Raw genomic sequence first — 23,829 nt, 5'->3', positions numbered from 1 at the left:
ATCTTGATTTTTAATTAGTCTTGTTCAAAATTTTCTAACAACCTTATTCTTTGAAAATTATTAGGGAAAAAATCATTATGTTCTCTGGCTGGCAGGCATTATTAAAGTGAAAACAAGCCACTGAAATAATTTATAATCAAGGAGTATTTTAGTTTTTAATGAGAACTATCAAATAATACAGTTTTCTAAATAAAATACTTTAACATGAAGATACATAGTCAACAGAAATGCTACTGAACTTAGATTACATGATTTCTCCTTTGCTAATACAAGTTTTTATAGATTTAAATGTATTCTTATATTTTTCTCTCTTCCTTTTCATACATTTTTGGGAAAGTAAATGGTAATTTGAAGTACAGGAAGAGTTGACCACACTGGAAACAAGTTTACATAAAAAGTTGACATGGAAAGGGAATAATCTAGAGGATATCTGCAAAAGGAATAAAAATAACTAAGCTACACACTGTTATAAGATTTTTTTGGCCATATTTCAATTTTTTCACTCGAGGACAAAATTAAATTTGTCCCAAAGTGATACAATATTACTTTCTTTCCCTCAATTTCTTTACAAGGGTGATTATAGCTCTAGATTCCTTTTCTAAGTTTTTCCCCAGAAAAACAACCAACATATAAAAGTTTTTTAAATGTCTAGATGAGTCTAGTGCAGACCTGTAGAAAATAAGAAGGCATTTTTACGCCCTATCAAATAGGGAGATTTAAAGAAGCGGATTCTTGACAAATCGCAATTATAACACAATATACATTATTACATGCCTTCATTCGTTCACAAATTCATTCATTCAACAAAACTGAATAAAGTCTTGCTATGTGCTGGGCACTATTGAGGGGGTTTAAGCATACATAGAGCAAAACCAGTCAAAAATGCGAGTCCTCAGCGAGGTCGTACTCTTATTTTATATGGAGGCTTAAAGATCACAAGAACAAATGTTCACAGAATACTAGAATCATTGTATTGATTTGATAATAGCAAAAATCTTAGAAGTCTTAGAAAATCTCAGAAAAAAACACTGAACCCAACCTTGTTCATTTCACAGATATGAACAATAAAGGTTGGAGTAACTGGTACAGATGGACTTGTCCTTCCTCCTGAAAGAATACTTATTTCTCGTTTTGCTTCCAAAATATAGTACTGTAATGCAATTTTCCAATATTATATGAAGGATCAATGGGGCGTACACAAGAATGGGAACACTACCAACCACACAGAATAATCACAATAAGCTAAATAAAAAAAAAATAAGCTAAATAAACATCAACATTGAAAGAAGTTTAACACTTAAAATTTTAAGAATTGTCCTAGTTTTGTCATCTCTCATTCTACACACAATTCTAAAATGTTTCAGCCAACCAAGATAAAGTCCTAACATACAACTCTTTATGAAAATAACTTAAAACAGTCATAGCATGTAAGTAAAAATAAACATCAAGAGCTAACACAAAATAAGTGTGGTGTATTAAAGTAGGAATGAGCACAAACATACCAAGTCCCTAAGGAAATCCCATTTCTTGGCTCCCAAGTCATAAAGTCCAACTCCACCATCCAAGAAACAGCACACTGCATGCCCAGGAGGAAGAGAAAATGCCTGATTCTGTGTCAAAGTCGGTTGTGGAACTGCTTCACTTGTCGAGGACATATAATGATTTTTAGTTGGAGGCTGGGCTAAAACTAAAAAAGAAAATATAGATAAGTAAATATTTACACCAACAGCTTCCCAGAAACTAGAATGAAACCACAGGGTCTAATTTATAAAAATGCCCCTGCTTTCTTTTATCCAGAATTTATGTCAGCAAACCATGAGGCAAGAACCATTTTCCACCACAGAAGTGCTTCTGCAGCACTGCCAAAAATTATACATATGGGTACATAAAAGTGGATGTTATTTTGAAGAGATGTATAAAAATGCAGGTGCAGCAAAATGGATGGAAATTAGTGAGTGAGGAACCACAACATGTTGTGACTATTTGATCTCTTATCACCCCATAAATGAAACGGCAGCATCATTATTTTTTAATTAGAATCTTTTTTCAAAATGCTGACTAATGACTTACTTCCCCTCTACACACACAAACATCCATGAGAATGTTTTTATTTTACAGCTAATAACTCTCTTCCACTAATTTCCAATCCAGTGAAAATAATTCTTTTTGAAGTTCTTTATAATTCACTGTAATTTAGCACCCAAATTAAGAATCACAACTGTTGGGGCACCTGGGTGGCTCAGTGGATTAAGCCGCTGCCTTTGGCTCAGGTCATGATCTCAGGGTCCTGGGATCGAGTCCCGCATCGGGCTCTCTGCTCAGCAGGGTGCCTGCTTCCCTCTCTCTATCTCTGCCTGCCTCTCCATCTACTTGTGATCTCTCTCTGTCAAATAAATAAATAAAATCTTTAAAAAAAAAAAAAAAAGAATCACAACTGTCTGACATACATTTGCATCTCAATTTTCCCCTCTTCTTCCTCGGGTTTATTTTCACTGTTCATTCACTTCCATGTCTCAGTTTTAAATTATATAAATGTCTCTCTGTACGTTCTTTATCTCATTTTTTGTCTTCTTTCAAGAAGTTGTTCCTTAGAACATGAATATTCTCTTGCAAACATAATTCAAAATAATGATACTGCTGGCAATGATCAGGCTAATCTATATTAATTACATAGTGGAATATAGATAAATATTTCCCAGTAAATTCTCTTTTTGGTCCAAATATAATAAAGTCTTCTTTGTTACACTCATTTGGATAATACTCATTTCTCAGAATCTGAGAATGACAGTAGGTCCAAACTAGCATAAACTACTAATCACGAAAGAGGCATTTGGTTCAATAAAATATTGCTGACAGCTTCATTAAAATTAGTATGCTCCATGGCCAGTTCTTCTAATATTTTAATTTGTTGACTTTACGGGTTATGTTGATACCTTTTATGTACCTATGTATCTGTAATTTATTTATTTATTTATTATTATTTTTCTAAAAGATTTTATTTATTTATTTGACAGAGAGAGAGAGAGAGATCACAAGCAGACAGAGAGGCAGGCAGAGAAAAAGGGGGAAGCAGGCTTCCTGCTGAGCAAAGAGCCCGATGCAGGGCTTGATCCCAGGACCCTGAGACCATGACCCAAGCCAAAGGCAGAGGCTTAACCCACTGAGCCACCCAGGCACCCCTGCAATTTATTTTTTTAAAGGATTTGGTGAGTAAGTCTACATCTAAAATTTTTCATTTTCACATCATTTTTCTTATTCCACACTTTCTGTTACTTTAAAAAATTGGGAGGGAAAAAACAAGATGTCTAATAATAGGTAGCCTGAAAGGACTTGCTTAATAATGACAAGATCAGTATGTGCTTCTTTATATTTTTGGTTTTTCCTCTAATGTGTCGGGGCTAGTCTTATAATAAGAAAGAAAATATGAAAGAAGAGAATCTGTCATATTTCAGTCATCCCATGATAACAACTAAACAAAGAAACTAATAACTTAAAAAAATACAGGATATATTAACAGTATGCTAGCGTCCAGCATATTACTTCTCTGGCCCTACCCCAGCGTAGGGTAGAAAAGGAGAGGTTTATCTTATCTTACAGGATAAGATATTACCTTAATATCTCCATTTATTAGCATTTTAAAAATGTAACCTGGCTTTAAATATTTTCAAATTAGTAATATTAGATATCGTGTGGCCTTGATGATTCCTTTAGTACACATACTGTCAAAGGCTAATTTTAAAAATCTTGTTTTCAGTAACATATAGTATTTGGTATGTTTATTTTCTTTTTTCTTTCCACATTTTTATCTAATTTCCAGTAGGTTAACATACAGTGTACATTTATTTTTTTATTATGTTCATGTGATATGTTAATATTATAATGATCATTGTATTTGATAGCAATAAATCCGACATCTTAAAATACTAAATTTTGATGATATTTTTACTTACATTTTTTTCGTGGAGGAGAATTAAGCACATGTAAGCAGTGAAACCCTGTTCTCTTTAATTTAAAATTATCAATAGGTGTTGTTCTTGCAACATTCCAAATGCGCAAAACACCCACTTGAGAATCTAGCCAGATCAAGAAAAAAGCATTATGTTAACTAGTTTTATTTGAAACATAAAATGCCCAGACATAAAAGTAGTAACAAAAACTTAAACTTGCAAGATTTGTAGCACCACTTACTGACATTCTTCAAACAATAATGTACAATAACCCAAAGAAACAGGTGAAATGCTATTCGTCCTTTTAATGTTTGGCTTATTTTGCTTTTTTCTGTTCCAGATCCTTCCCTAGAGTGAAAGACTGCCCATTTTGGCAGCTTCCCCTACAAAGGTCATCAGAGTCTGATCACAAAAAAAGCACCCCACTGACACACCTGCTCTAGGAAAGCCAGCTACAAAAAACTCTCCACCTCTAACAGTAAATAATATTTTGTCTTTTGAAATGTATTTAAACTGCTCCCTTGCTCACCTGCAACCAAGACTGCCTAATATACCAAAGACCAATTAGGAAGCTCCCTCACTTCCCGAAAATCCCACCTATTACGTAGAAGCTACTCTGGGAGACTTTCTGGCAGTTCCTCCAGTGATTAAACAGAGTCACCATCAGACTCAGTGACTATTACTCCTACAACACAATGATAAATGTAAACGCAGACACATAGCATATGTCGCACACAAGGATACATTCCACTTTATAACCAGAAACCTGGAAAACTGAGCCTTCATTTCATATTTATTTGTCTTTATGTTAATGACATACAGTGTAAATAAAAGTAAAGTAAGCACTTACTATAATAAATAATAACATTAGGATATTAATACATTTTATACAAAATTAACCAAAAAAAAGAATATAATTTCCCTGATTCAGTTAGAGAATATACATATATTTAAAACTTTGGGGAACAGGGTAAACTTACCCCCAGTTACAAACATCCCAGGAGCACTGGGAACCCAGGCCAAGCACTGCACAGAAGCTGCTGCACTGGGAAAATTAAATGTTGTTATGCAATAAAGTGATTCCGAATCTAGCAGGCGAATTCCAAAATGCAAATTAGCCACAAGGAGATAATCGGTAGACAGTGGGTCCCATTCCACAGCTGTCACTGGGTCCTCTTCGTCTGTCCCTTCAAGAGATTCAGGTCTCAGAACATGTTTCTGACTTTTATTACCTATTAAAATATAAAGAAAAAAATTTTAAACAAAATGCTCAAAAGAAAACCAACAACTAAGATCATATTAATTTCCTCTTTAACAGCCCTGGTCTCCGAGAGTACTGGGAACAGAGATCTGGCCTTTGTGTGCAGAGGTCCTAACAGACACAGGAGTGCAGGGAACGAAGAGGAAAGTCAGACAGAACTGCCCTGCTCTGGCCACCTCTGGTGCCCTGAAAGTTTCTTCTATTTGTTACTGAAATGCCAAAAGAAAAAGAAGAGATAGACAATACCCATGATCTTGTCATCAACTACAGTTCTTGTGGGGACAGGAAGGACCTACCAAAAGGGACCCCATGCTGTGTTTAGAACCACAGACTGCCGCAGGCTGCCCTGGTGCACAGCCCTGTGCCACCACCGACCAGCTCTGTGCTCTTGGACAAGACACGGACTCAGTGTTTTATTTGTATAATGAAGAATATAACAATACTTAGCTCGTGGAGTTTTGTAAAAGAGAGAGTCAGTCACTTCGGGAGCTAAGAACAGTGGGACCTGTTAGAAGCAGCGTATCAGTATTTACAGTCACCCCTTCCTCATGCATCGCCGCATCTGTCGTAACCACCGCTCGCTCACTCCTGGCAACCAGTACGAACGAGGCAGCCAGAAAAACAGGGACGTAAAACACACGCAATTAAATGAAGCAAAGGATTATCCAACAATCCTCTTGTTCCTTCCAAATTTAGACACCACTGGCAATGGGGAGAAAAAGGCCTCTGCTGGTACAGCACGCAGGGCTCCCGAGAGCCGGCCTCCCATTCCCAGAGGAAAGGCGGCGAACCAACGGTGTTCAGAGACCACGGTCTTCGCAGAACCAGTTCCCGCTGAGTATTATAAACGCAGCCAGATGTGTTTACTAAACAAAACCCAACTGACGGATACCACAGCTCCTTCTGCAGTATCACCATTACATACTGTTTTTCAACATGTCAGAGAATAAAAGCAGAAAAAAAATCAATTTCCTTGGCTATATAAGCTATTTGTAAAATGAACTGAAAACCTTACAGCTTCTGTGTTGGGATTAAATTTGTCAGAATACATTATTCTTTATGATGTTAAGCTCACATTTTATTTAGAATTTTTGCATATAAGACCATAGAAGCTACGTGTGATATTTCCTTTATTTGGCTTTAACAAATTTTTGCAATCATCATCAAGAAAAGTTTGTTACTTATTTCCCAAAATCAGCATCTGCTAAATTGCTATTTGGTCTGACAAACAGTAATGAATATTAATATAATCATCACAAGTCAGAGTGAGATAGAAAAATGATTAACCTAAGCTATACTAAAGCTGTTTCTAAAGTAATTTTCAGTTAATATGAATGGTTTATCAAAAATATTCCAGAATGTGAAAAAAATCAAAACAACAGTAACACAAACGTGGGAAAATCTGCAATGCAAATGCTATGGTATCTAAATCATGTTGCTTGAAAGCCCGTGCCTAGTAAAAATGATTATAAATCACCGTCACTGTTTTCTCTTCTGTCTAGTACCAACATTTTTATTATAAAAAATAGAAAACTAAGTCTATAAAATTTTATAGCCAGCCATTAAAACAGCTGATAATACTTTCATTATTTTACATACTTTGTTTATTTTTATTTATGTTCTATTTTATTATTCAAATATCAGACAACTTGTGTTGTCAGATAAGGACGAAGCATTTGAGAAGAGTAAGTCAATAAGAAGGTAAGGTACATAATTTCGGTATAAAAAACAAAAACTATGACTGTCTTGGTGGTTCAGTCAGTTAAGGTCTGCCTTCGGCTCAGGTCATGATCCCACAGTCCTGGGATCGAACCCCATGTCGGGCTCCTGCTCAGTGGGAAGCCTGCTTCTCCCTCTCCCTCTGCCTGCCTCTACCCTTGCTTGTGCTCTCTGTCAAATAAATAAAATCTTACAAAAACAAAAACCAGGACAAGGGAAAATTGGGGTTTAAAAATGAGATAATGAAGTAGTGTATAATCCACATAGCTGTTCAAATTTTATTTTGAAACCAGTGGCCAAAGCAGAGGAAAAAGTCTTGAAAGGTTACATAACTCACGGCGTCCATAGGATAATAATAAAATAAAAAGACAAAAAAAAAAAAATGTGTTCAGGAGAAGCACAACTTTTCCCAGAACTGAGACCAGAAAACTTATGTGTTTTCAGAAAGGGAACACAGTATTACACAGGGAATATGTCATCAACATTTCTAAAATAAAACCATGCAAATTAGATTAATGCACATCCTTGGAATAACACCAAAGTTAATTCAATGAAAACATTTCTATTATGAAGATAAAAAAAAATTATGATGACTTAGCCTTGTCCAAAACTATAATTTAAAATAGCTAGAGCAGTTTTCTAATGATTTTGGCTCTAGAATCCTCTGTTTACTCTGAAGTTTCACATGAAAATCCAATACATAAATACAGAATAAAGTGGTTTTCAGACTGAAAGGGAGAAGGCATAAAAGCTAGCTCCATGAGTATTTCCTTTTCCTTCCAAAAGAGATAAAGACCCGACAGCAGAGAGCTAGAGGTCTTAGTCTCCTGCAAGAGGCTGGAGGACATTAATTCTTCCTTGTTATTAGAGATAGAACAATCTGTTGTGCCAATAAGTCCTTAAGAAGGTAAAGGTGACCACTCCTTAGGAAAAGTTAAAAGCGTAACAATTATCGGTATAATGCTAATAGTCTCAAAGCTTCAAGCCGCAATACAGAATTGAGCATCAGAATAAAAAGTAGTATTTCCTTCATGACCCATTAGCTCATGTACACACAAAAGGAAAATACACAGCAAGATTATACCTTCCCTAATATTTTGTACATATCGACTGCTAAACATCCTATGGAATAAATGAGGTCAACAACTCTGTATGGGGTTGTTATAGGTTGAATTTGCGTCCCTCCAAAAGATGTTGAGGTCCCAACCTCCAAGGATCTGTGAATGTGATTCTATTTGGAAACAGGGTACTTGCAGATGATAAATTGAGATGAGTCATTGGGGTGAACCATTATCCAACATGACTGTGTCCTTATAAAGAGGAGAAATTTGGACAGAGCACTGCATGCACACAGGGAGAACACCATGTGAAGCCTGATGCCGGGCTGCTACAAGCTAAGGAACGACCAGAAGCTAAGACAGAGCCCTGGAATGAAGCCTTCCCTGGTGTCTCTACAGGGCCTTGCCTTGCTGACACCTTGACCTCCTATCTCCGGGCTCTACAACTGCAAGACAATGCATTTGTTGATCTAAGCCACCCAGAGTGTGGGACTCTGTTAGGGTAAGCCCTAGCAAATGAATCCATGGGTGGATCCAGAAAAATAACACTTGATGATATGGGAGATAGGGGTACAGATGCACAAATTACTTCGTTTAATAACTGGAAGATGAGTTATGGCAAAATGATGGCCTCTTCTGGAAGTCACAGGTCAGATGTTGAAATATTATACACTCCACCCTGACTTAAACCCACAAAAGGGAGACGCAAAGTGCAAAGGAGGTCTTTATGCCTCCCTATCCTTTCAATGCCAGAATAAGCATACAGTGTCTCAATGTTTTATATCTTAGAAATATAATACAATGTCTCAATGTCTTAGGACTTAACACCTTCAAAAATACCTAATTAAGAAAAGTACTTAATAATGATATATTAATAATAATAAAGCAAGAAAAGAAAGCCTTAAGTCAGTGAAAAAGAGATGGTCAAAATGACAAGTTATAAAATGTGAATAATATCTAGAATGAAATTTGGGCAAAGTGCGTGCACACTCCTCATTATCCTCTCTAGAGCTCAACAGCACCAGGTTCCTCAAAAACAAAGTACTGCCATCCTCACGAAGTCTCTGGGTGCGGGCTCGCTGGGGGAGTGGTGGGGAGTTCCTACTGAGATCTGGTTACACCCGCAGAACGCAATCACGAGGAGGAACCACACAGCACACGGCCATCCTGACTGTCCCTAAATTACCTCCCTGGGACTGAAGAAGACCGTGGGATATCAAGAGCCCAGGAGGGAAAAGAAGTGGCGTGCACCAGATCCAAACGGAGAAAGTCTGTGAATGCGGTCACTGAACCCTGAGCCCAATGACCAACTCTCAAACAGAATTTTCTCCCAACGCAGAGGACAGAACAGATAGGGTGGAGGTGTCTGAGACAACAAATCCAAATGTAGCAAAAAACAAGCACAGACCTGTCCCCCCTCCAACTGAAAACAGATAAAAGCCTCCCCAAGTTACATTAGTATGCCCAGAAGGAACACAAGGATAGGCGCAAAGAGCAGAGGGAGGTGGTGAAGACAGACATGCACATTTATTGTCATCTTGCTTTAAGAGGTAAAACAGCAGATCCCGTTTGAAATGTGTTTGAGATAAAATGGCCCCAAAATAGCAATGTTTTATATATCATTTTTTAACAGTAGGAAGATTTCTTTAGGAAATATTTATTCAAATTTTCAGGATTTCTTCTTTTCAACTTCTTTTTTCTTCTCTTAGTTTCAGATAAATTAGATGTAACACATTTTTTAAAAGTAGCAATCTTAATCCTAAAAAGCACTTTTATCCGTCTATCTGGCGAGTCAGGAGTCTCCTACATCAACAGCAATGCCAGATGGCAAAAAACATGTTTCTCAGAGGGTAACCACACTACTTTTGAGTGGAGAGCTATCCAGATAATTTTCAGGTTTTCCCATTACACACTTTATCATTGTTTAAATTGGAAAAAAATAAACATAAATTAGCTTCTCAGACCCCTTCATTCAGCTAGATTAATTAATTAGCTGATGGGGGGATCGAAAGATTTATTGTTCCTTTCTACCTCAAGTTCAAAGTCCTAAGGACCTACGGGCATCACATTGGTATTTTAGAAGCAGGTGGGAAAATATTTTTGAGTTGTATTAGTAAGTTATCATATTCTGTTGAATGTCCTTACTCATTCAGGCCATTTTCTTAGTAAAGGTATAGAAATAAACAACTAACTTAAAAAAGTAAAATAATGCGGCAAATGACTGTATTTGGGTTAACTCGAAGTACAATCTACACAGTTGAGTTAAATATATTACAATAAAAGTGACTTCTTGGGGGGCACCTCGGTAGCTCAGTGGGTTAAAGCCTCTGCCTTCGGCTCATGACCCCGGGATCCTGGGATAGAGCCCTGCATCAGGCTCTCTGCTTGGCAGGGAGCCTGCTTCCCCCTTCTCTCTGCCTGCCTCTCTGCCTACTTGTGATCTCTGTCTGTCAAATAAATTTAAAAATCTTAAAAAAAAAAAAAAAGTGAATTCTTAGTGCTGGATATTATTTGTAGAACTATTATTTTAGGGGCACCTGGGTGGCTCAGTGGGTTAAGCCACTGCCTTCGGCTCAGGTCATGATCTCAGGGTCCTGGGATCAAGCCCGCATCGGGCTCTCTGCTCGGCAGGGAGCCTGCTTCCTCCTCTCTCTCTGCCTGCCTCTCTGCCTCCTTGTGATCTCTCTCTGTCAAATAAATAAATAAAATCTTAAAAAAAAAAAAAGAACTATTATTTTAAAATTAAAATACTGGGGGCGCCTGGGTGGCTCAGTGGTTAAAGCCTCTGCCTTCGGCTCAGGTCATGATCCCAGTCCTGGGATCGAGCCCCGCATCGGGCTCTCTGCTCAGCGGGAAGCCTGCTTCCTCCTCTCTCTCTGCCTGCCTCTCTGCCTACTTGTGATCTCTGTCTGTCAAATAAATAAATAAAATCTTTAAAAAAAAAAATTAAAATACTGTGAACCTTAAAAAAAAATAAAATAAAATACTCTGAACCTTGGCTGTATGCTATGTAAACAAGAAATTATATAAGGTAAGAAAAAGAAACTTGACTAAATTAAATTCTTACCTGGTTGAAAAATTGATAGGCTTCCATCAATATGACCAAATACAATCTTTCCCTTTTTCTGGGTATGCCATCTGAATACACAGACATCAGACAAGAAGCTGTGAGCTTCCTTGTGTACAGTCACTCCACTCTCTGGGCCTGAGATGGTCCAGATGAACAGTGGGCCTCTGTGGGAAACAAAGGCCACGGCATCACCTGCGTTCCAGCACCAGCTGAGAGAGGCAGGCGTCCCTAGGAGAAATGAAATACAGACACGTCATAGAGACATGAGGAAGAAGAGTGTACCATTAAATAGTATTCCTACTGTATACTTCTAGAACAACTTAAAATACAAGACTAGGCTTGTTATTAAAAAAAAATATTACCACCTTCTTAGTTGGGAGTCAGACTTATAAAGTGATCCTAACAACTACAGGCAACATAGGCAGGGTGTTTCCATAATTCCATTATGAAAGGAAAAGTACCCCGTTGGGTTTGAAACTACTCATATCATAATATGCTTCATATATATAGACATTTATGGAGTTTTTTCTTTCAGAAACTACATATTAAAGCAATGAATTCTTACTGAGTTTTTGTGTAGACTTGCTGTAGTCATTCTAGGTATACAAGTTAATACGGGATAAAATTCCTGTTTTAAAGGATCTTAAATATAAGATACAAATATAATATCTTGGGAAGATAAGGATTACATAAATGAAAAGTTAAAGGCAACTATAGGGATTTAGTAATAAAATTAATGCTACAATCTATGTCTTATCAGGGTTTAGATTCAAATCTTAGTACTGCTTAGATGAACTCAACAAGTAACTTTACTTAAATCTGTCTTAAATCTTAAATCTGTCTTCTCATCTATAAAATGCAGATAACTAAAAATAGCTGTATACCTATTCCACAGGAATATTAAGAAGAGAAATATAATAATGCATGTAAAAGACCCTTTTAAACTATAAAAGAAATACAAAAGTTAATTGTAGAGAGGGGAACTCTATAAATCATATATAAAATAAGTATTATGGTAAATTTCTAACTCAAGACAGAGATTATGAACCTCCCAACACAGATACTTTACAAATGCATCAGAATCAGCAAATTGAACAAGCACATCAGATCATATGGAATTAGGGCCCAGGAATCTATTTGTAACAAGGTTTTCCAGGGGCGCATGGGTGGCTCAGTCGGTTAAGCCTCTGCCTTTGGCTCAGGTCATGAACCCGGGGTCCTGGGATCGAGTCCTGCATCGGGCTCCCTACTCAGAGGGGAGCCTGCTTCTCCCTCTTCTGCTCCCTCTGCTTGTGCGCATGCTCTCTGTCAAATAAATAAATAAAATATTTTAAAAAACAACAAGGTTTTCCAAATGATTGTGACATATAGAAAAGTCTGAACTGTTGGGCAACTGTCCTGGAAAGAAGCTGGATTTGGATTATACTTTGAGGAAGCAGTAGAGTTTAATGTATGGGATAAGTAGTATTTCCCAGGAAGAGGAAATGATATAAAAAAAGACACAGTTTTAATTTGTTCATTGACGGTAAATTCAATTTGTGTCCTTAATGTTCCAAGAGGCAGAAACCAGAAGCCTAACCCCTAGTTCAGGGTCTGACATAAAATGGTAACTCCATAAATATTTATAGAAGGAATGGATAAGTCCATGAATAAGGCCAATAAAACGCTGATGTGGTTTTAGACTACATTAACAGAAGTCGAATTTCCCAATAAGGGATGAGACACTCTGAATGGGTCAAACCACCATCAAACACTTGAAGAAAGCCTCTGGAACGTGGGCTCTCTGAATGCATGCTTCCAGAGAGACAGCAAGGAAGAGAAGGAACTAGAAACAATGTCATATAGGTAAAACAGAAAAGACTTCTATAATGGCTCATTATTTGTAAGTACTTCTAAGAACTCTAAAACATTAACTCATTTAATTCTTCCCAAAATATTCTAAGACAGTTGGGTAGTACTATTATCCATTGGTAACAGTGTTTTGGTTTTGTTTTCTTTTAATTGAAAGGATTTTATCAAGTGTGAAATTTTTCAACCTCATGATAATTTTAACATTTTACATTTAAACAAACTAATACGTGTTTTAAGTAAAATTTTATTACTGTGGAAAACAGAATGATGAAATAAAAAATATAGAGGCAGTTTCAAATTCTAATATTGATTTTTTAAAAAGTTTGACTAAATGCAAATTTCTACTTTGCTTAAGCCAGATTCTGAAAAAAAGATAGAGTCTAAGACATTTCAAAGGGAATTACTTACAATGAAAATAACCCAAATATTCATAAATTTTTTGCAAATAAAGCTTTCAATTTTTAAACTAAGGTATTTAGAAATAGCATGAGGAACTTATTGTGAAGAAAATTTCAAAACAAAAGAAAATACATAAGAAAGGAAAAATATGTAAAAGTGATCAAAACTATTACCACAATGATTAATAATTCTATAAATGCAAATGAAAAGCTTTTTATTTTAGGATTTAGCTATCTTTTTAAATATAAATTCAATTAGCCAAGGTACAGCACATCATTAGTTTTTTATATAATGTTCAATGATTCAGCTAATGAAAAGACTTATTTAATTGTATGCTCAGTAGCAAAAAAGCTATGGTGCACAAAGCTAATGAATAAAAAACTCTTCCATCATGAAAAGAGGTGATGCACATAGCGTTTTATGACAAATCAGTGGGTACACAAGGTGATAATACAATAGTATACTGTCTAAGCTGTACCTATGCATAACATTTAGAAAATGTTATTCTACAGTTATAATCAAGTATAGATTTTGTGTGACAACCTTGTAAGAACGATGACATCATGTAGCATTCAAGGAGTATTTTTCACATAAAGATTAAAATTATTTTCACATAAAGTTGAATATAAAGTATTGAGAAAATGCACTCTTGCCCAATAAAAACAATACTGGAAAAACCTGTAGGATTGAGAAACAGGACTGACCAAAAAAACATGAAAAATCTTGACTGAGGCTATTAATTGCTGTTTTTATATATCACAAAGCCTTGAACTAAAAGTATTTTGGCTTTTTCTCATTGATGTATTGAAAACCTTAAGGAAAACTGTTACTTACTTTAATGGAAGCTCACTGAATAGAGTTGACTTTAAAAAATTTTGCTCTGAGATTGGAGCAAACTGCACACTATCTAATACTGAAGCTCAAGGGTTTTGCAAATGAAAATAAGCAGCAGGTTATATGAGCTTGGGAATGAGAGTCACATTTTTCTGGCTGAAAAATTAACCTTGTTTGGCAAATATTTTTTTTAAATGGAAGTTAATAACAAAATTGGTTTATTTTACTGATATTTTCAACATTCCTAATGACCTAAATTTGAAAAGACAAGGAAAAAGAAATATACTAAGTATGCTGAACATATCCAAAGGTTCCAAAAGGCATTATTATTATTATCTTGGAAGTAAGAGTTCCATACAATTGCCTACAAACTCTCAATATTGTTGCTACACACTGAAAAGAAGATTATAAAGAAACTGAACAAAATAAAATTAGTGAGACGGTCAAATCTCAGTTTTCTGTCTCAAAGCTATGACCAGTAATTGTTAGAGAAACAACTGGACATGGAAAACACGTCCAGCAGTAGCTCTCAAAACCATAATTAATAACTGAGACACCCTTGGTGTTTAAAAAGTGACTGAATTATTATGACATCTAACAGAAAAATGATAACTTCATCATTATCATGGGGTAAGATGCTAGCTAGGAAGAATGTCATAATATTCAATTCACTAAGACCTACTTGTGTAAACTAGGACTTTCTGTCTTGACCCAATTAAAAATAAAGAAAAGAAATCAGCTCAGCAGGGCACTGATTACATGTGTAACACTGTCCTTGTATGTTTCAGATTGGAACATAGTAATGAACAGGCTAGACCAATTGTCTCATTAAGAAGATCTCACCAGTTATTATTTTTATATTTATTTTGGGAATTTTTGTTATATTTACATATTAATGAAATCATATGGTATTGATCATTTTTCATAGATCATTGTGCTAAGTATAAAATATTTCATGAAATTTTGTTTCGGTTTTTATACATATGTACAATGAGTCATAATATGAAATTTCTTCCAGAGTTCTTGCATAGATTAGCACTAGAAAGTTTGAAAAGCAGTTTAAACTAGAAAGTTTGAAAAGCAGTTTAAACTAGAAAGTTTGAAAAGCTCAGTTTAAAACCTGAGCTAACTTAAATAAAATATTTGCTTATTAAAATAAAAATATTTCATTTAGTAAAATAAAACCCAGTTATAAATGTACCTTTTGTACTGTCGAGCTTAGCAATGACTTTTTGTTCTGCAACATTCCAAATGATGACTAAATTATCGGTACCGCCGCTTGCAAACACATCAGGGTTATGTGGACACCAAGAGAGAGCTGTGATTGTTTTTTTATGTTCAGACATAATTGCGTGAAGTTTGAATTCATTATAACGGTGATCCAACTAAAAAAAATATATAAATAAGACATTTCAGTGCTTCTTTTTAGATAACACACTTCTCAATAATCACATTAATTTTAAAAAGCTACATACATGAAAATTAGTATACCTAATAACATGGTCTGAACGCATTTCAAGCCTTGGTTTGCTTTCAAGTGTTAAGTGTATTCAATCAAAAGAAAGAAATCATTCTTTAAAATTTTTATTTTAATTCCAGTTAGCTGATACAGTGTACAATAAAGTGACTCGACACTTCCACACATCAGCAGGGCTCATCACAAGCGTCCTCTGTAACCCCCAGCACCTATTTCCCCCTTCCCTCCGCCCTTCCCCATCAGTTTAGTCTCTATAATTAAAAGTCTATTTCTTGATTTGTCTCTCCCTCTCTTATTTTTTCCCTTTGCTTGTTTTGTTTCCTAACTTTCACATATGAGTGAGATCATTATGGTGCTTGTCTTTCTCTGACTTATTATACTTAGCGTCATACTCTGTAGCTCCATCCATGTTGTTGCAAATGGCAAGATGTCATTCTTTCTTACGGCTGAGCAATATTCCATTTATATGCCGTCCACTTCTTTGTCCATTCGTCAGTCAGTGGACACTTGGGCTGCTTCCACAGTTTGGGTGTTATAAATAATGCTGCTATAATCATGGGGGAGCATGCGGCCCTTTGAATTAGCCTGCTTGTATTCTTTGGGTAAATACCTACTGGTGTGATTTCTGGATTATAGGGTAGTTCTATCTTTAACTTTTTAAGGAACCCCCATACTGTTTTCCACAGTGGCTAAACCAGTTTGCATTCCCACCAACTGTGCATGAGGGTTCCTTTCCCTCCACATTCTTGCCAACATCTTTTGTTTCTTGTGCTTTTATTTTTGTGTTTGTATTTTTTTTTTCTTGTGCTTAGGCATTCTGGCAGGTGTGAGGTGAGATGTCATTGTAGTTTTGATTTGCATTTCCCTAATAAGTGATGATGAGCAGAAAAAAATCCATTAAAAAAAAAATAAGAGAATTAAAATTAAATAATAATTTTAAAACAAATAAAAATAAATGTACATTTAAATATACATAATAATTCAGAGCCTTATTATATTTTCCATGTCCATATCTACTTATGGGGAAAAAACTCTTGGTTTTGGAATATTTTTTCTGTAATTTTTCAATTAGGTTTAAATGAAAAAATTTAGGCTAAGAGAATAAACTACTGGGACTATACCAAATTAAAAAGCTTTTACACTGTGGGGCGCCTGGGTGGCTCAGTGGGTTAAGCTGCTGCCTTCGGCTCAGGTCATGATCTCATGGTCCTAGGATCAAGTCCCACGTCGGGCTCTCTGCTCAGCAGGGAGCCTGCTTCCCTCTCTCTCTCTCTGCCTGCCTCTCTGTCTACTTGTGATCTCTCTCTGTCAAATAAATAAATAAAATCTTTAAAATAAAAAAAAAAGCTTTTACACTGTGAAAGAAACCATCACAAAGAGAAGATATTTGCAAATGACATATCCAATAAGGAGCTAACATCTAAAACATATAAAGAAACATCTAAAACATATGAACATTATAAAACTGAACAACACCCCCCCAAAAAAACAAATAATCTGATTAAAAATGGCAGAGGACCTAAATAGACATTTTCCAAAGAAAATATACACATGGCCAACATTACTCATCAGCAAGGAAATGCAAATCGAAACCACAATGAGATATCACCTTATACCTGTTAGAATGGCTAAAATCAAAAACATAAGAAGTAACAAGTGTTGGTGAGAATGTGGAGAAAAAGGACTCTTGATGGGACTGTAACCTGGGATATCCACCACGGGAACATGGAAGTACCTCAAAAATTAAAAACAGAAATTACACATAATCTAGCAATTCCACTATTGGCTATTTACCCAAAGAAATGAAAATACTAATTTGAAAAGATAGGTGCACCCCTATTTTTTATTGTAGCATTATTTACAATAGCCAAGATATATAAACAACTCAAGTACACATCAATAAATGCATAAAGATGTAGTGTGTGTGTGTGTGTGTGTGTTGGAATATTACCCAGTCATAAAAAAAGAATGAAATCTTGCCATTTGTGACAACACTGTTGGAGGTAGAAGGTATCATGATAAGTGAAATAAGTCAGAGAAAGAAAAACACCGTATCATTTCACTTACGCGTGGAATCTAAAAATCCAAACAAACAGAAAACCAGACTCTTAACGTCAGAGAACAAACTGGTGGTTGCCAGAGAGGAGGTGGGTGGAGGGATGGGTGAAATAGATAAAGGGGATTAAGAGGTACACACTTCCAGTTACAAAAATAAATAATTCATGGAGATGAAAAGTGCATCACAGGGAATACAGACAGTAATACTGTAAAAACACCGCAAGGTAACAGATGTTGATGACACTTAACGTCATGACAATGAATAGTGTATACAATGGCTAAATCAATATGTTGTACAGCTGAAACTAATAGGACTTGGAATGCTAACTGTATTTCAATAAAAAATTGGGTTAAATAAACTAATTGCTCATTATTACCTTATTAAGATGTCTAAAGTCTGCAGAGCTGTGTGCGTGCCTGGGTGGCTCAGTGGGTTAAAGTCTGCAGAGCAATGGTATCACTGGACCCATTTTCTATTACTGCTTTTTGGATGGGGCTTATGTCGTGCTCTTGCATGTAAGTGGAAAAAAGAAATAGCCTAATTTTCCGATCTCCTTTGTAAATGTGCCATTAATCAGTGAATTTTTCTTTCTCACATTTTCAACGTTTGGGATTATACAGTATATGCCATTTTGTTGTACCTGGCTTTTCCTCTTAACAAATTATGAACCTTTCAGAGTATTATTGAAGAGGGTTTCCAATCAACATTACATTAACTATTTTTTACACCATTCTTTCTTCAACCATATACTTGCAGTAAAATCCGAACTGCAGCATGGCCTCCGATGTCCCACATTTCTTACCTCTGCTATCCGCAAGGCTCACTTGGCATCGTGTTCCTGCTTGTCCACTCTGGCTTTCTTGTTGCTCTATTACGGCAAAATTATTTCTGCTTTAAAGCCTATGTTTGCTGTTCTTTTGGCGTTGAATGCTCTCTCCATCTATTTGTTCATGGTTATTCATTCCTTCCTGTTCAGCTCTCAGTCCAAAAATGCCTCTTTTTACAAAGGTATTTTCTGACCACAACAACTAAATAAATTTATTTACCCACCCCAAAACCTGTCCCGTGACTCTATCCTTTATCCTTTTTAAAATTTTTTTAAATTTTTATTTATCTTTTATTTTTTTTAAAGATTTTTATTTATTTATTTGAGAGAGAGACAGTGAGAGAGAGCATGAGAGGGGAAAAGGACAGAGGTAGAAGCAGACTCCCCATGGAGCTGGGAGCCCGATCCTGGGACTCCAGGACCATGACCTGAGCCAAAGGCAGTTGCTTAACCAACTGAACCAGCTAGGCACCCCTATCATTTTTTTTTAAATTAAGATATGATTGATATATAATATTGGTTTCAGGTAGACAACATAATGACTTGATATTTGCATATATTGCTAAATGATCACATAAACCTACTTAAGAATCACCACACACAGTTACAGCTTTTTTTCTTGTGGTAAATTTTAAGATCTAGTCTCTGAGCAACTTCCCAATGTACAATAGAGTGTCATTAACCACATTCAACATGCTGTACATTGCATCCTTGTGACTTATTTAGTTTATAACTGGAAGTTTGTACCTTTTGACTCCCTTCACCCATTTCACCCCACTCTACTCCGCCTCTGGCAACCACCAATTTATTCTCTGTGTCTATGAGTTCAGTTTTATTTTGTTTTGTTTTTGTTTTAGGTTCCACATATAAGTGAGAGCATATAGTATTTGTCTTTCTCTGACACATTTCACTTAGCATAATGCCCTTGAGGCCCATCCATGTTGTAGCAAGTGGCAAAGTTTCCTTCTTTAATGGCTAAATAGTATTCCACCGTATGCATACCTAGACCACATTTTCTTTATTTGTTCATCCATCATGGACGCTGAGGTTGCTTCTGTGTCTTGGCTATCCTGCAGTGAACATGGGACTGCATGTATCTTTTCAATTAGTGTTTTCATTTCCTTCACATAAACCCTCAGAAGTAGAACTGTAAGATCCTATGGTAGTTCTGTTTTTAATTTTCTGAGAAAACTCTACAGAGTTTTCTTTTTTTTTTTTTTTTTTCAGAGTTTTCTATAGTGGTTGCACCAATTTACATTCCTATCAATAATGCACAGGGTTCCCTTCTCTCCACATCCTCCCAATATTTGTTATTCCTTGTCTTTTTGAAAATAGAGATCCTAACAGGTGTGAGGTGATAGCTCAACGTGGTTTTGATTAGCATTTCCCTGGTGATAAGTGATGTTGAGATTTCTTTTGATGTGTCTGTTGGCCATCTGCATGTCTTCTTTGGAAAAACATCTATTCAGATCCTCTACCTATTTTTCAATCACATCATTTGTCTAATTTGCTATTGTGTCATATGAGTTCTTTATATGTTTTCGACATTAGCCCCTTATCAGATTATGATATGCAAATATTTTCTCCCATTCAGTGGGCTGCCTTTGCATTCTGTTGATGGTTTCCTTTGCTGTGCAGAAGGTTTTTAGTTTGATATAGTCCCACTTGTTTTTGCTTTTGCTGCTTTTGATTTTGGTGTCAATGACTCTAACATATGACCTGTTTTTAATAGCCTTTGTAGAACACATTTCTTCCTGAAACGTTTATTATTTATTTATTTATTTATTGACCTCTCCCTGCCCCCATCCTTACTAGGAATATGAATCCAATGAGAAGAATCTACCTGATTTGTTCATAGTTTCATTCTTAGTGCCTAGTGATACTTGGCCAATGGAAGAGATTCAGTTATTATTGAAGAAATGAGCCACTGTGCTATTGTTTACCACTTAAGCCACTTTGAAATTTTGCTACAACAAATAATGCTCTAGCGAACATCAATGCATATAAAATTTTGACTTAACAACCTAATTATTTCCTAAGGTTTCCCTTCTATAATTTCTGTATTTCTCACTACTTGAACTTCAACTATTCCTGAACAATGTCAGATGAAATACTGTTAAAAAGAACCAAGTATCGAGGGGGGTGGGTTATGGATATTGGGGAGGGTATGTGCTATGGTGAGTGCTGTGAAGTGTGTAAACCTGGCGATTCGCAGACCTGTACCCCTGGGGATAAAAATATATGTTTATAAAGCTGTAAAAAAAAAAAGAAAAGAAAAGAAAAAAGAAAAAAAAAAAAAAGAACCAAGTACAAGTGGAGTTTTGCAGTTATAATCATCCTAAGTTGGCCTGTTTAAATATATTTAAGTACATTTTCTGTATATTTAGGAATAGGTTTGTAAGGAATAGCTGTGTAAGTTTTAAGTCATTCAGTGATTTATCTGTGGTAAATACTGTGAATGTGTCTAATGTATCTAATAGAAAAACTGCTATATAAGTTAGAAATTCAGTGGAAGAGTCTATAAATACAGTAAGTACATGAAGAAGCTATCAATGATCTTCACTGGCTTTACTATTCAAATTACCCAAGTAGTATCTTAAGCACAATATAAATACATATGGGGATTAATTTATTAATACATTCCTATTATATTTACAGTTCAGTATTATGAGTCTATTCCATTACATTCAGCTGCACCATAAATTATTTTTAGAGTAGTTAATATATTATCGCATCACAATTCAATGGTCAAAGGGAAAATTCTTATGGCATTTACAAGTATCATTTAATAGTTCAGGCAGATATGATAAAACATCAGTATTGTTATACAGAGTGTGACAGACTACCAGGCTCTGACTATACATTGACCCTAGGTATGATTTAATAAATATTCCATTTGAAAATAACCTTAATATTTTATATTTATGTAGCATAATTTTCAAAGCACTTCAATTTAGATAATGACATTTAAAACAATACTGATTAACATAAGTTGAATGTTAATGTCACCATTTAATATAAATGTAATTGTCTATTTGCATACTTTGAAACAAGTTTTTACAGGGAACTCTGTAATGAACTGTCACCTGAGTTTGTTTTAATATCTAAATCAGGATGATTCTTAGTTTGTTTCAGTCTTTAATAACACATAAATTTTCTTCATAGGTTTTTTATATTAATAATTTTAGTTCAATCTTCCTAAATATTCAAGTCATAAAATGTCATCATAAAACTGGACAAATGTGAACATGAAAAAAAAATAAGTTCTGCCTTCATCCATTCTCTGACTGTCCTTACTCACTGGAGGAACAGTTTACCTAGACTGATATGTTATACTGAAACTCAGGTTGATTACTGGGTGTTTCTATAATCTTGAATAATGGACTACATAAAATCTCAGTATTGTGGGAAATTAACTAGTTTATAGAGTAATGCTATTTTTTTCTTCAATTTTCAATAAACTACACTATTGGTAATTGAAAAGATTTTTATTCCAGAATAATGCAATAATTTTTTTCACTCTTCACTGAAATGCACTGTTGTTTCAAAACAACAACAAAAATGTATCATTCAAAAAAATATTTAATGAGTATCTTAAATTCCAGAGAGCACAGAGTAACTTGAGAAATTCAAAGGTGAGGAAGACTGATTCTGGTAAAGGGAAGCAGGCAGAGAGGCAGTCCGTTTTATAAGGTCCTTTGCTATCACAAAAGTGGAAAAGGCAGAATATGGAAAAGAGTTTATACACTTGAGCTGAAATTTGAAAGATGAGAAAACATTCTCCAAACAGGCAACACAGGCAAGTGGAAAAATCAGTGTAAGCAAAGGCAAGATACAAAAGAGTCTGAAATGCCTTAGAAAATACAATTAGCATGCTCTGCCTCGGGGCACAAGGTGAGAGGAGGAAACAGTGCAAAACAGCATCACACCATGAAGTCTGGATGTGAATAGAAGGAATGAGGAGCCGCTGAAGACTGAAAACTTCGGATCTGCATGATAGACGATCGACTACACTGAAGTGTACATTAGAGGGAGTCAAAGTAGAGGCAAAGAGGATAGTAAGAGACTATTTTAATAGTTGGGTGAGAAGGCTACAAACCCTAGATTGCTCCTGGTTAACCTAAAATACAGGAGTGAGAAGCAGGAGCCAAAGAGAGCTAACCCTCACGTCCGTGGTTCAGACGAGTGGTTGGCTGCTCACACAGAAATGCTGACTCCAGGTTTAAGAAAGTTTGACCTGGATTTAAGATGTTTATAGCACCTCGATCTGGGGCAATTCGTAAGGCCATTGGCTCTTCAGCCTGGAAACTGAAGAGTGATGTTTGGATAGAGTTCAGACATGAAGAAAAGGAGTTATAAAGGTTTGTATCTCAAGAATATCTCAAAACATTTTATATCTGCACAGTTTTTAATATAATGATCTCTAATGGATAACCCATATTCTCTAACTGATTTTTTTTCTCATATGAAATGCTACTAAGCAAAGTCTGAAACAAATGAATAAATGAATTCCAATTATTTATATGGAGATACATTTTAAAAGCATTAAGTTCTAATTGCTCATCACTCATAAACTGGAAGCTTTTAATTCTTGAAGAAATTCCTTCTGATGAACAGCACATAAAGGTTGATGAAATCAATTAAGATTTTTCTAGTAACTTAAAACTATGATATAAGCATTTTCTAAAAGCTTGAATTATAAAGCCAATATAGTATAAACAGCAACAAAATATAAATATCAATTACATTACAGTACTTTTAAAACTTTTATGTAACAGGGATTTTAAAATATGTATTAAATGTTAATTTTACCTAATAAAATGAGAAATCAAAAGCAACCAAAGTATTTTACCTGGTAAATATAGATGGCCAGAGTGGCACAGTACGCAAACCTGTCTCCACTGGCAGCACACACGTCCTTGTTCCACGGCTGACATCCCGCAGCCAGCAGTCCCACCTGCCTGACCTGGGACATGTTTGCCTTGAAAACCAAAGTTGGAGAAATATCAGTCATTTTCATTATTCAAAAACTTAATTATTTTATAGCTATCTTTCTCAATCCTTATCTTTATGCCCTGAAAAAAAAATTTCTACTAGGACTATTGATCTCAGGGTATACTTTCAGAGAACAAGAGCTGAAATCCCCAAATGTTTAGAGACATCAAGGCATGTAATTCAAATTTGAAAAGCAAGAGATTAGAAAATGATCAATGACAAAGAACACAGGGCCGAGGACTGGGGATCCTAGAGGAGCGATGGGGACCATCGTGAAACAGAAGGGGCAGATTCTACATAAAGGGCTCCAGTGCCACTGGAGAAGGCCCTCCC

The 23,829-nt window shown here is 35.6% G+C and overlaps 1 protein-coding gene across 10 annotated transcripts in view; it reads right to left on the bottom strand.

The window, feature by feature from the left end:
- The window catches only part of WDR17 (WD repeat domain 17), a 114,115-nt gene that overhangs the window by 49,820 nt on the left and 40,466 nt on the right, over positions 1-23,829 (bottom strand). For all 10 annotated transcript variants that reach the window (XR_007124516.1, XR_007124518.1, XR_007124517.1 and 7 more), the window contains 6 exons: positions 23,354-23,482; positions 15,341-15,524; positions 11,053-11,283; positions 4,928-5,179; positions 3,951-4,073; positions 1,503-1,687 (listed from right to left, as the gene is read on the bottom strand). Coding sequence is in view for 7 of the 10 variants with exons in the window: in XM_047714122.1 (XP_047570078.1) it covers positions 1,503-1,687; positions 3,951-4,073; positions 4,928-5,179; positions 11,053-11,283; positions 15,341-15,524; positions 23,354-23,482 (1,104 nt within the window). In the remaining 3 variants the exon portion in view is untranslated. The remainder of the gene's footprint in view (positions 1-1,502; positions 1,688-3,950; positions 4,074-4,927; positions 5,180-11,052; positions 11,284-15,340; positions 15,525-23,353; positions 23,483-23,829) is intronic.

The sequence above is a fragment of the Lutra lutra genome, chromosome 2 (genome assembly GCF_902655055.1).
Source record: "Lutra lutra chromosome 2, mLutLut1.2, whole genome shotgun sequence".
NCBI lineage: Eukaryota > Metazoa > Chordata > Mammalia > Carnivora > Mustelidae > Lutra > Lutra lutra.
Note: the sequence above shows the minus strand (reverse complement) of the source record. Positions and strands in the feature narration are given on the sequence as shown.